Raw genomic sequence first — 12,479 nt, forward strand, 5'->3', positions numbered from 1 at the left:
CCTCAGATGGCACGGAAGGAAAGTTCCTGTGAGTGAAAAGAAAAATGCGGCCTCCATAAGGGGATCTTGGGCCCTAAGACAGCCAACCGCTGGGCAGCTTGCTTGCTGGTCTCTCTTGGAAATCCAAGCCTGTGACACCCTTAGAACGTTCCTGCCTGGCCTGGCCACAGCCTGTTCAGCTAAGCACCCGTCCAGGGAGTGATCAACGCCTCCCGGGAGTCCGGAGGAGTAGGCCGCCTCTCCTCCGGGGCAGACGTGAGAGCCAGAGCCGGCCCTGCTGAGCCAACAGGCGGCCGGAGCCAGACGAGGCGCATTAAGTATTAATAATTTCCAGTTGTTTGCTCGTCCCCCCCAGGCCTCTGCAGGCTGGGACTCGGCTCTGGCTCTGGACTGCCAGATCTAGAGATATTAGCACCTCCCGGGGTCCGAGGGACAGGGCAAGGATCCCCGCGCACCCCAGAGACAGGGTGGGGGGCTGGACGGAGGCCGGCAGCCTTGTCAGCGGGAGACGCGGTTGCCGGTAGGAGGGGTGCGGAAGGGGCGTCGCGGGAAGATCGGGGCGCGAAGACTAAGGGCGGCGCGCGGCGGTAGTGCAGCGGCCCCTGGTGCACGGCCTCTTGGCGGTCACCACGGCTGGGCCGGCCCCTGGGGCGGGGCGGAAGGCGGGGCCTCAAGCGAGCGCGGCCGCCGGCGACACCCGGACAACGCGCCGGCGGCGGGGCAAGGAGGGCGGCCCGGAGGGCAGCAGCCCTGGCCCGCGTGTGCGGCCCTCTCTCGCACTCCGATCTGGCTGTGCCCCGGCCACGCCAAACGCGCAGCCATGGTGGGCCGGCTGAGCCTGCAGGATGTCCCCGAGCTCGTGGACACGAAGAAGAAGGGCGACGGCGTCCTGGACAGCCCGGACTCGGGGCTGCCCCCAAGCCCTAGCCCCAGCCACTGGGGGCTCGCGGCGGGCGGCGGTGGGGAACGCGCTCCGGTCCCGGGGACGCTGGAGCCCGACGCGGCGGCGACCCCAGCCATCCCGGTGAGTTGCCTAGTGCACAGACTTCTCCCCTTGCTGGCCCACCTGGAGCCCGCCCCAGGACTCCCCAGCGCTCGCAGTCGGTTGTCGGTGCAGCCACCCGCCCGTCGAGACGGCGTGGCTATAGCCGGGAGCCGGGGCGGGAGCGCAGCGAGAGAGCCTGGCCAGCTGGAGCCAGTGGCTGGAAAATTGTCATCGCCTGGGAGGCGCGGGAGCCCCGGGAGAGGCGAGCCGCGGTCTCCTCCCTTCGAGGTGGTGGCCCCCGGGGCTGCCAAGCTGCGGCTCGACCACATTCCTGCCGGGGCGGGCTGGGTGGGGCTCCTGGGACACGGACAGGGAACCCAGCCCTCCCCACCCGGGGGCCTACGCCCCGAGGCTTTGCTCCCTAGGCGGCCTCCCTCTGCCGGGACCTGGGAGAGGGGTGTGTTCTGGGCTCTCGGCACAAGGCCGGCCAACCTTTGGGAGACCTGAGGAGTCACACCATGAGCCTTCGGTGTGCTGTCGGGGCCCCTGTCCTGAATACCTAACTCAGCCAGAGTTCTGATCTCAATGATATCGGAGTCCTCTAGGTGGCCAGGGCTTTGAAAGTTTTAATCCTTTTACTTTCAACTTTTTGTAAGAAAAACTCCAAGTCTCTTTTGCCCTGGGATCTGTCTGTTCAGGTGGTGGTTTGCAGGCGAGTCTCAGGAGAGGCCACATCCTGCCTACAGTTGAAACTCAATGTGTATATGACTTAGGGATGGCTGTTGACTGGACCTCCCGTGGGGTAGACAGTGGCAGTGTTATTTTTAAGGACCATGGTGGGACTTTGGTGGTGTGGGCCCTCTTTTGACCTATTGACCGTGTCTCAGCAAGCATCAGCACCTCATACTTCATTCCAAGGTGAAGTTTGCTTCAGCTTGGCCTTTTGGCCTTTCAGCCTCATCTTACCTGCTCTGACCATAGACCAGACACTCACGGCTGTTTCGGATGTCCCTTCTTCTACCTGACCTGAACCTTGACCCTCACCTTTCCCATCCAAGTCCTGGTGGCCTTTCCATGCTCGGCTGTGTCACCTCCTTTGAGAGCTTTCTCAGACGTGTTCCAGAGCCTATGGCTTGGTATCCATCCTTCTGGTCTCCTTGTGCATTTGTCTCTCGTTACTGCTAAGCCACCTCATCTCCCTCCCACACCCAGATACCCAGGGAGTGTCTGTCTGGTGGGCAGGAATGAGAGGCGGGGAAAGGGAAGCCAAATGGACCCCGAATGAAAGTTGTCTTGAGAGTGTGGGAGAACAAACTGGGGTGACCACATAACCCTGCAGCTTCCAGGGCTGCCTGGCATGTGTCCCCCTGATGCGGAGACTCTGGCAGCCAGAGAGTGGAGCAGGACCCACTGTTTCTGCTCCCGCTGTGCCCACATCTCATTACTGACCTTGGCTTGAACTGTATCTGTTCCCCCAACCCCGAGTCACCAAGCTCCATTCTAGCCCTGGAGCAGTACCCCAGGACACTCCGCCAGTCCTTTTGGCTTTTGCGTCTTGTCCTGGTAACACAATAAAGATCTCAGCCAACCTTTTAGAAATATTTGCCTTCTTTGTCCTGGGGGTTGGTCCGTCTGCCACCTCCACACCCTGGCACAGATGTAGCTCTCGCTCTTAAATTAAGCAAAGAAAATGACAGATCTCAGAAAGCCAGAGAGCACAAAGGGCTGTGAAGGGCCCTCTGCGCTGTGTTTATCTCTGCACACAAGCACAGAGGGCCGATTCTACCAAACTGGGTGACCAGAGACTGTCTGTCACCTGAGCTTCCCTGACGGATTCAAAGATTGCGCTCTGCCCCGGAGCTTTCTGGCTAGTGGAAGCTGACGTGGAGCAAAAACATCCCTGAGTCCACTGCCACAGAGTTGTAGGAACCTCTGTCATGGATGGCTGCTGCCCTGTCAACCCCAGAAGCAGAGGAGGTAGGGAAGTAGGAGTGGGTTTTTACCTAAAAAAAAAAAAAAAAAAATCCGGAAGCTTTTCTTTCTTGCAGAAGTCATGGCCTTTCTCTAACTATTGCTGAGACAATAAGGGGACGGGGGGGGGGGGGGGGGGGCACTCTGCATAATTGAAGGGTCTGAAGAGCTTTTTACCGCAGGGCTCTTGTGGTACAGCAGCCTCTGACTCTGGCCTCAGGCCTGATGTGGAGTTCATCCTTCCTGTCAGCTTGCTCTTCTGCACAAGCCTTCCCCAGTGTGCAGCGAGAGACAGGACCTGGGACAACTCCACTGAGCACAGAGCACACGCAGGACGGACCTCACCTAATGTGCTCATGAGTGCAAGGCACACCCCTGAAACATGAGCGGCAGGGTTGATCTGGGATTTGAACCCCGACCGACCGTTCTGCCTTGTCTAGTGCACTTCCCATGCCAGTGGCTAGGCCTGTCCTTTGTAGGGCCAGGCTGTGGTCCCCGTGTGACCCCTCCCTGGAGGCTCAGAGGCTCAGCCTTCTGTGGAGTGTGTTTTGGCCGGTCAGTCGTAGATCTAACCACTCTCTCCTCTCTCCCCGAAGAATCCAGCACCTCTGACCCACTCGCTGGCTGCCGGCTGCTCACCACGGCTCTGTCCCCTGTCCTTCGGCGAAGGAGTTGAGTTTGATCCCTTACCGCCGAAGGAAATAAAGTGAGTGAACTGACCCTGATATTATTTTTCTTAAAATGTTTTTAAATTCCAGGTCTGATTGCTATTGTTTTAAAAAGTTAATTATGAAAATGTCCCGAAGACTGTCAGTAGTTTGACTTGTTCTCTTGCATGATGTCTAGTTAAATATGTAGATACACCATTTATTTATGCAGATAGTTAGTTAGTTTCCGGACAAGACTTTGCTATGTTGAGTCAGCTGGCTTGGCATTCATTATGTAGGCCAGGTTATCATCCAAGCTTTGGTGATATTTCTGTCTCAGCTTCCTGAGTGTCAGGATTACAGGTGTGCAACACTATGTCTACTAGACACTTGATAAAGGTGAAATTTTGAGATGAAGTTCTACCGCATGCTTTATGCATTTCATACACCATGCCTTTGGGTGCCAAGGATTTTGTTGAACATCACTTCTTTCCTGAAGCCACTCATCCCCCTCTGTCCCACCCGTAAGGTGCTATGACCCTGTCTCATGTTAGCCACTGGACAGGTCCTCTGGGAATGACCTCACCCGGGATGATTGGGGGGCAAAGAGTCCTGGAGAGGTTCCAGCAAAGGGCTGTCTTTTTAGCGAAAGGAATTTTACTTTTGGCGACTGGGGTTTTGTAGCTGGAGTTTCAGCTGCCTGAACACAAAGGGGCCTTTGATATGGAACAGAGGGAGGTTCATCCATTTAGAGGTGGGCAGGTTAGCCTTTTATTCCCTGGGAGCTTGTGTTTCTGACAAAGCTGGGACATGACTTCGTGACACTGGCTCCCGTCAGTGTCTCGTGACTTCAGCGAGAAGAGACAAAATGCTGGGTCTCACCCACGTGATGCTCATGGAGATGCTAACATCTGTGAAGCTGCAGTATTAATGTAGCCAAGTTGTCACTGTGATGCTTCTAGAACACACCAGCCCCCAGCCGTGAAGGGTGTGTACACCTACAGTCCCAGCCAGCACTCAGGAGGCAGAGGCGGGAGCAGAGAATTCTAGGCTAGGCTGGCCTACTTAGCAAGACCTTGTCCCGAAACAACAACAATAATAGTAGTTAGTAGTAGTAATAGTAGTGGTGGTGGTGGTAGAGGAGGAGGTGGTGGTGATGGTGGTGGTGGTAGAGGAGGAGGTGGTAGTGATGGTGGTGATGGTGGTGGTGGTGGTGGTGGTGGGTGGTGGTGGGTGGTGGTGGTGGTGGAGGAGGAGGTGGTAATGATGGTGGTGGTGGTGGTGGTGGAGGTGGTGGAGGTGGTAGTCGTGGTAGAAAAGCAACTGAGGGATGTAAATGGCGAGTTCGTTTGTGGCCACCAGGGATGCACTTGGCTTTCATTTACAGGGTCAGGTCCCTGGTCTCCCAGAGTTGGGAGGTTTCCAAACCATAGTTGAGGCCATGGCATAGCACTTGGCAGTTCTAGAATTCTTCTTCTCATTCAAGAGCTGGCTGCTCATGGAGCAGATGGAGAAGCTCTTTACCCCAGAGAGCAGCTGACTCCACTTTATTCCATGACTCAGCTCTGCCCAACGACAGAGCTGTTCAGAGCAGGTCCTCAGGTAATGTCACCGCACGACGTCTTAGTTCACATCATAAAGGGAAGTCAAGGCAAGAACCCGGAGGTAGGAACAATGGAGGAGCACTGCTTACTGGCTCACTCCTCCGAGTTTGCTCAGCTTGCTTTCTTACACACCCTGGGACCACCTACCCAGGGATGGCGCTGCCCACAGTGGGCTGCTCTCATCCACATCAACCACCAGTGGCGAAAATGTCACACCGACTTGCCCTCGGGCTAAACTTCTGGAGGCATTTTCTCAATCGAGGTTCCTTCTTCTCAGATGACTCTAACGTGTGTCAAGTCATCACATGCCAGCATGCACTTGGGCATAATAAGAAGGTGCTATGTCACTGGGTGATATAATCCGTGGGACCACTGTCGTATATGTGGCCAGTCAATGACCAAACCCAAAATGGCTATGTGCTGTGAATGACTTAATTACCCCTGCAGCACTTGGCTGCATGTAGACCCTTTGTCATAAGAGAGGATTCGAGGCGTAGGCAAGTTAAGTTGTTAGGCTGAGGGCTTCTAGCTTATGTAAATGGGAATGGAATTCAGGGCTGTGGCCTGCTGCTGGAAATGGTAAACTTCAGAAGCCTGTGTGCTGCATTTAGGTCCCAGCTCAGGCCTGGGCGCTTAGCTCAGGGGTAGAGATCTTGCTTAGCACTCAAGGCTGTGGTTTGTATCCCCAGCCCTGCAAATGCATCTGTCAGTCCGTCCGTCCATCCATCCATTCAACCACCCATCTACCCACCCAGGTCCTTCATTCACGGACACTGAGACCTTCATCTCTTCATCTCTCTTTCCTCCTCCAGGATGCTTGGGAAGATCCATTTAGGTCCTGAGATAGAAGTAGCTGGAGTAACATGCCTCCCATAAAACACTCCCGTAGACTCTTGCTGCTTCTCCCTGATGCACCCCAGGAGAGATGAGCCGTCACACTTGGGACCCCATGCTCCTAGCTCAGGACAGCTTCATGCTGGCTTGTGTCTCCCTACAGGTATACTTCCTCGGTCAAGTACGACTCTGAAAGACACTTCATTGACGATGTGCAGATGCCCCTGGGCCTGGTGGTGGCTTCCTGCAGCCAGACAGTCACCTGTATCCCCAATTGCACTTGGCGAAACTATAAGGCCGAGGTGCGCTTCGAGCCCCGCCACAAGGCCACGCGCTTCCTCAGCACCACCATCGTCTACCCCAAGTACCCCAAGACCGTCTACACCACCACTCTGGATTACAACTGCCACAAGAAGCTGAGGAGGTTTCTATCCAGCGTGGAGCTCGAGGCCACGGAGTTCCTGGGTAGTGACAGTCTCTCGGATGAATGCTGACTCAAGCTAGCTACTCGGGGTTGGGCCAGCTGTTCACACACTGCCCTGGCCCCCAGACCATCCTGGACAAGCTGGGTGACACTTTGCTCTTGCACGTCACCCCAGCCCCAGGGGAGTCTAACCTGGAGATACCTCTAAGCCTAGCCAGGGGAAGGAGAAAAAAAAAATCACTGCATCTTAAAATAATAGAGAAACTTGGCTTCGTTTAAAATTTTTCGGATAGTTTCTTTTAAAGGAGCAGGTATATATATGTTCTGGTTGGTTGATGCAGTTTCCCCAAAGTCTCTGTTTGGGGGAAAACAAAGATAGGCAGAACAAAAGGACGACACCATCAGGACGGACTGAGGTGAGCTTGTCCTCCATTTTCTGATGAAGAAAGTGGGACCGTCTCTGGAGTAGAAAGAGTGAATTCTAAGAAATTTCAGCCATGCATATCTTCATCGCTGAACAAAAGGAAAGGGAGCTGCCTCTGGGGGCTGTGATGCACAGATGTGCCCAATCTGGGGAGACTCCCGTGCTGGACCAGTTTTTTGTTTCCACTTCCTTTTTTCCCCCTGCTAATCCAAATTCTTAGTATTATCAAAATCTTTTTCATGATATTAGAGGAGAAAAACAAAAACCACAAAAGGAGATGCCTGTGAAACATAAGCTCTCTGCCCGTTCCGCCGTCGTTGGATTGGGTAAACAGCTAGCCCGGTCTGGGGCACTACCCGTCTGGTTCTCAAAGGTTGGTTCCAGGCGTGGGCTCTGGGGCAGCCCTAGCATGCTTGGCATCTGGTTAACATCTCCCTAGACTTGTGTAATTCTGCTCATAGGTATTTTGGGGTTTTGAAATACTTTCCTTTTTTTTTTTTTTTTCACAAGGCAAAAATGCAGCAGAGGGCTCTTTTTGAGAGAAACGGCCTTTTGAAAGAATGCTTTGGAAAAAAACGCATGTTGGAAGTGCATGAAAAGGGACCCCGCTGTGGGCCGCCATGCCTAAGAGCAGCTGCAGTAGGAGGAGGCAGACTCGGATGTGACTGGGGGGAATTGGGTTTAACCCAAAAAAGCAAGCAATATTGCTTACCATCCAGAGGAAGCTAAGATGAATTCAGGAATGGGAAAGTGACACCTCAAACAACAGCCTTGCCTCTGTGGCCATGGGGGACATTTCTTCTGTACCACTGCACCCCAGAAATGACGAATCAAAGGTGTTTCCCGGCCAACTTAGAGAGTCCAGCTGAGCCAACCGCAGCAGCAGGGACAATGCTGACCCAGTGGGTGCTGTGCACCAGGCTGCCCCTGCTCCCCTGCCCCTTAGAACTCCCTGCCAGGACCCACAGTGCTGCAGGAAAGAAAGTGGCACACTGGGTTTGATTCCAGCACTGGAAAGAACGAGCTGTACATATTTCCTCTGAATACATCCAAATCATGTCAAGTGGGTCACAGTGGCTCTGTCTTATGTGATGTCTCTGGGTCTCTGAGCATGGTTTCCATCTGTCCAGAAAGCAGAATTGAGAACACGCTGGCTCCCCTGGGGCTACAGCAGAGACTTGTTAGTATGGTAAAGAGATGCAAAGATAATCACTCTCGTTTGAAGACTGTGAAGCTGTCTGGAGCCACAGCCGTCTAGTCCATGCCCCCTGTCTGGAGCCACAGCCGTCTAGTCCATGCCCCCTGTCTGGAGCCACAGCCGTCTAGTCCATGCCCCCTGTCTGGAGCCACAGCCGTCTAGTCCATGCCCCCTGTCTGGAGCCACAGCCGTCTAGTCCATGCCCCCTGTCTGGAGCCACAGCCGTCTAGTCCATGCCCCCTGTCTGGAGCCACAGCCGTCTAGTCCATGCCCCCGTCTGGAGCCACAGCCGTCTAGTCCATGCCCCTGCGGACGGCAGTGCTGGGTCTGTTGTGCTTTTAACTCATCTCGCTGGGCAGAGAGGTTGCTGGCTTCAGGGTCTCAGCTGACTAGGGTGCAGCTCAGTTGGAGACACTGGGGCACACAAGCTCCTCAGTTGAAGTCAGAGTAACAAATGCTGCTTGGCTTTGGGAAAGCAGTTATTGGCAAAAGTGGGTTTTCTATCTGACTTTATAATGTCACTGAAGTGGGAAATACAATTTTTTCCCAGCACTCGGGAGGCAGAGGCAGGTAGATCTCTGTGAGTTCAAGGTCAGCCTGGTCTATAAGAGCTAGTTCCAGGACAAGGCTCCAAAGCTACAGAGAAACCCTGTCTCGGGACAAAAAAAAAAAAAGCAAATACAATTTTTTTTGGGGGGGGGTGTTGGTTTTCCAAGACAGGGTTTCTCCTGGCTGTCCTGGAACTCACTCTGTAGACCAGGATGGCCTCAAACTCACAGAGATTCACTTGCCTCTGCCTCCTGAGTGCTGGGATTAAAGGTGTGCACAACCCCCAAGCATAAATAAAATCTTTTTTTGCTTGGTTGTTTTTTTTTTTGTTTGTTTGTTTTTTTCTGAGACAGGGATTCTCAGTAGCTATGGAGCCAGTCCTGGAGTGTGCTCTGTAGACCAGACTGGCTTTGAACTCAGAGATCCACCTGCCTCTGACTCGTGTGTGCTAGTGCTGGAATTAAAGGTGTGTGCCACCACCGCCAGGTGCAATGCAATTTTTAAATTAGGGAAATCACCAACGCTTTGCTCTGCCCCTTTGGAGACACATATTTTGGGTTCAGAATGATACCTTAAGAATTCTCTCCCTCTCTGTCTCTCTCTCTCTGGTCTTAGTTAAGTTGGATCATGTTAAGTTCAGGCAGAACATTCTAGGTGTGGATGGAACCAGAACTGTATCAGTAAGTAGAAGCAAGTGACTGTGGATGTCTACTGGGGATGGAAAGGCGGGTTTTGCGCCGTGAGGTTCTTCTTCCGAAGCCAGCTCTCATTCTCGAAAGCTGCCTCGAAAGCTGCAGGCCCGGAAGCTGCAGGCATCCCGGAGCACCCTGATGGAGGTGTCGCCAGCCGAGAGCAGATTCCCAATAGTTGGCGAAGTGGAAGAGGAGATTTTAAAAACTCACTCACTTGACATTCCTAAGTGTGCGTGAGAGACCGGGTGTGTTCATTATGAAGATTTTTGCTCTGATTCTTAAGTTATGGCTGTTGCGGATGCTGTGTATTTCTGGAGAAAGGTAGTCTTTCTTTCAACCGTCTAAAAGCAGACTTCATTTGAACAAGTATCTTTTCATTTCACGTGTTCCCTGTTTTTAAACTTAGAAAATATTTGACACACAGCAAAAGACAAAAAAAAAAAAGTTTTAAAATTACCTTTGACTTCTGTCCCACTCCATTTTTGCTTTGTGACTTCTCCATTTAACAATAAATTATCTAAAACATAAAACCCAGGGATGCTTGCTTGCTTTATTTATTTTTCATTCATTTTGGTTTTTTTTAGTTTTTTTTTTTTGTGGTTTTGGTGTTTTAGGTAGTTTTAATAAGCAGGCTCATTGTGCAGCCCTGGCTGGCCTGGAACTCACCCTGTAGACTGGGCTGGCCTTAAACTCACGAAGACAAGCCAGTCTCTGTCTCCCAGGCTGGAATTAAAGGCTGTGCCACCATGCCTGGGCTGCTTTTATTTTTATTAAGTAAAATTATGATGTTGGAATCAGCACACTGAGGAAAGCCCCTCATCTTGAGACCCTCCCACCCCGCCCAGACTGCTAACATGCAGATGGGAGGAGCCTTTCTTGTGGGGGAGGGATATTGATTGCTGGGCACACTTTTAGTAAGGGAATTGGATTCCAGAATCAATGTGTACTCTTCCCTGACATTGATCCTCCTGGAAATGTAGCCGTTACCTGGGATGTCTGTTCACCTCTCTCCACAGCACCTCCCACTCTGCGTGCCTGGTGGAATCCACCTTGCTTTCCTTGCTGTTCGAGGCTCTGGGCTGGAAACCCCTGCGGGTGCTGGACAACACACAGAGTAGAATCTATGAAGAGCCCTCCGGAGGCTTTCTGTCCAGGACTGTCGGATGGAGGGAGTGTCGGGGGCACAACACGGCTATCTTGAGTTGAGCTGTCGCCCTCGCTGCCAGGATCTCTAAATGAGGTGGCGGAGGCAATGACATTTTCAAGTCTAAAAAGAAAGATTCACACCGTCTGATGAGGTAAAGCCCTATGGAGAAGGAGAGTAATGACTTTCTGTCGCCTGTCTCCAGCTGACCCTATAGCAAAAGATGACCGATGAGCAAGAGGGAAACATCCAGATTGATGTAATATGTGCTTTCTGAGATGCAGGGCTTGCAGGACCCAGTCATGACAAGTTCAATAGAGACCCAAGTCTCAGTAGTTTACCTTAAGGCAATACCTGGTTCCAGAAAAGACCACTGAGTCCACTCAGGCACCACCCAGAAACAGATCATACAAAGGAAATTCCTAACGTTCCAACAATTGTAGATAGGATCACCTGCCAGCACACACCCCGACCACTTTTCACCAGGGCACCCCTAGACAAATGTCAGTGAATCAGGGGTCCTGAACCTTAGCGATCCCTCACCCCTCTACTATAAAACCCCAATCCTAACTGAGCTCAGGGCTCTCTGACCACTCCAATAAGTTGAACACACAGAGAGTCCGAGTTTGCAGACTTGTGTAAGAACAAAGGCTCTTTGCTTTTACATACAGGACTCGGTCTCCTAGTTGGTTTTGGGGGGACTCCTTGATCTGGGCATAACAGGACTAGCAGAAGTAAAAACCTGAAGGGCGGCTGCCCCTGTTGCCCTGCACCTGTAACCCCAGCTCACAGCTGATGGAAGCAGGAAGATTGAGAATTTGAGGCTAGCCTGACTTCCATAATGAAGACCCAGCCATCAACCCTGAGTGATACACACACACATACGTGCACACACATACACACACACCAAATGTACTGGGAGTGGGAGGTGCTTGGCATTCTACATGGCATTCCTTCCTAGGAGTTTAGGGCAGGATGCATGTCCCAATAAGGGCTTAAGGAAGTGTTTCTCAACTTGTGGCTCTATATCTCTGTTGAGGTTGAAAGACCCTTTCACAAGGGTTGCCTAAAACCACAGGAAACACGGGTATATACATTACTTTTCATAACAGTAGCAAAATTACAGTTATGAAGTAGTAACAAAAAAATGTATGGTCGGGAATCACCCCAACATGAGGAACTGCATTTAAAAGGGCCGCAGCGTTAGGAAGATTGAGAACCACTGGGGAGAGAGGTCAGAGGGCGGACTACCTAGGTTTTTTGTTGTTGTTGTTTATTTTATTTTTTTAGTTGTTGCAAAAAAAAATTTCCGCCTCCTCCCCGTTTCCCATTTCCCTCCCCCTCCTCGCACACATCGCCCCTCCCCCCACTCCCCTACTCCTCTCCCCCTCCCCCCACTCCATTCCTCCCTCCCTCTCAAGAATGAAGAGCAGTCCAGATTCCCTGCCCTGCGGGAAGTCCAAGGTCCTCCCACTTCTATCCAGGACCAGGAAGGTGAGCATCCAAATAGGCTAGGCTCCCACAAAGCCAGTTCATGTATTAGGATCGAAACCTAGTGCCATTGTCCTTGGCTTCTCAACAGCCTTCATTGTCTGCCATGTTCAGAGAGTCCAGTTTCATCCCATGCTTATTCAGTCCCAGTCCCGCTGGCCTTGGTGAGCTCCCAAAAGATCAGTTCCACTGTCACAGTGGGTGGGTGCACCCCTCGTGGTCCTGACTTCCTTGCTCATGTTCACCCTCCTTCTGCTCCTCATTTGGATCTTAAGAGCTCAGTCCGGTGCTCCAATTTGGGTCTCTGTCTCTATCTCGATCCATCGCCAGATGAAGGTTCTAAGGTGATATGCAAGATATTAATCAGTATGGCTATAGGATAGGGTCATTTCAGGTTCCCTCTCCTCAGTTGCTCAAGATACTAGCTGGGGACATCTCTCTGGACACCTGCGAGCCACTCTAGAGTCAAGTCTCTTGCCAACCCTAAGAAGGCTCCCTTAATTAGGATATATATTT

The 12,479-nt window shown here is 52.2% G+C and overlaps 1 protein-coding gene across 1 annotated transcript; it reads left to right on the forward strand.

The window, feature by feature from the left end:
* Window positions 1–662: 662 nt before the first annotated feature.
* Window positions 663–7,392, forward strand: Rflnb (refilin B). The gene is made up of 3 exons (XM_041665781.1): window positions 663–1,024; window positions 3,553–3,662; window positions 6,205–7,392. Exons 1-3 carry the CDS (start codon window positions 821–823, stop codon window positions 6,533–6,535), a joined length of 645 nt encoding a protein of 214 aa, XP_041521715.1. The 5' UTR covers window positions 663–820; the 3' UTR covers window positions 6,536–7,392.
* The last annotated feature ends 5,087 nt before the right edge of the window (window positions 7,393–12,479 follow it).

This window comes from Microtus oregoni, unplaced genomic scaffold (genome assembly GCF_018167655.1).
Source record: "Microtus oregoni isolate MIOR12 unplaced genomic scaffold, Mior012 000015F_ref0000493, whole genome shotgun sequence".
Lineage (NCBI taxonomy): Eukaryota > Metazoa > Chordata > Mammalia > Rodentia > Cricetidae > Microtus > Microtus oregoni.

Bases quoted from the DNA above. Each gene is read 5' to 3' on its own strand.
- Rflnb (XM_041665781.1), top strand. From the start codon at position 821: ATGGTGGGCCGGCTGAGCCTGCAGGATGTCCCCGAGCTCGTGGACACG. The intron at 1,025-3,552 runs GTGAGTTGCCTA...CTCTCCCCGAAG, and splicing joins CGGCGACCCCAGCCATCCCG to AATCCAGCACCTCTGACCCA. The intron at 3,663-6,204 runs GTGAGTGAACTG...GTCTCCCTACAG, and splicing joins TTACCGCCGAAGGAAATAAA to GTATACTTCCTCGGTCAAGT.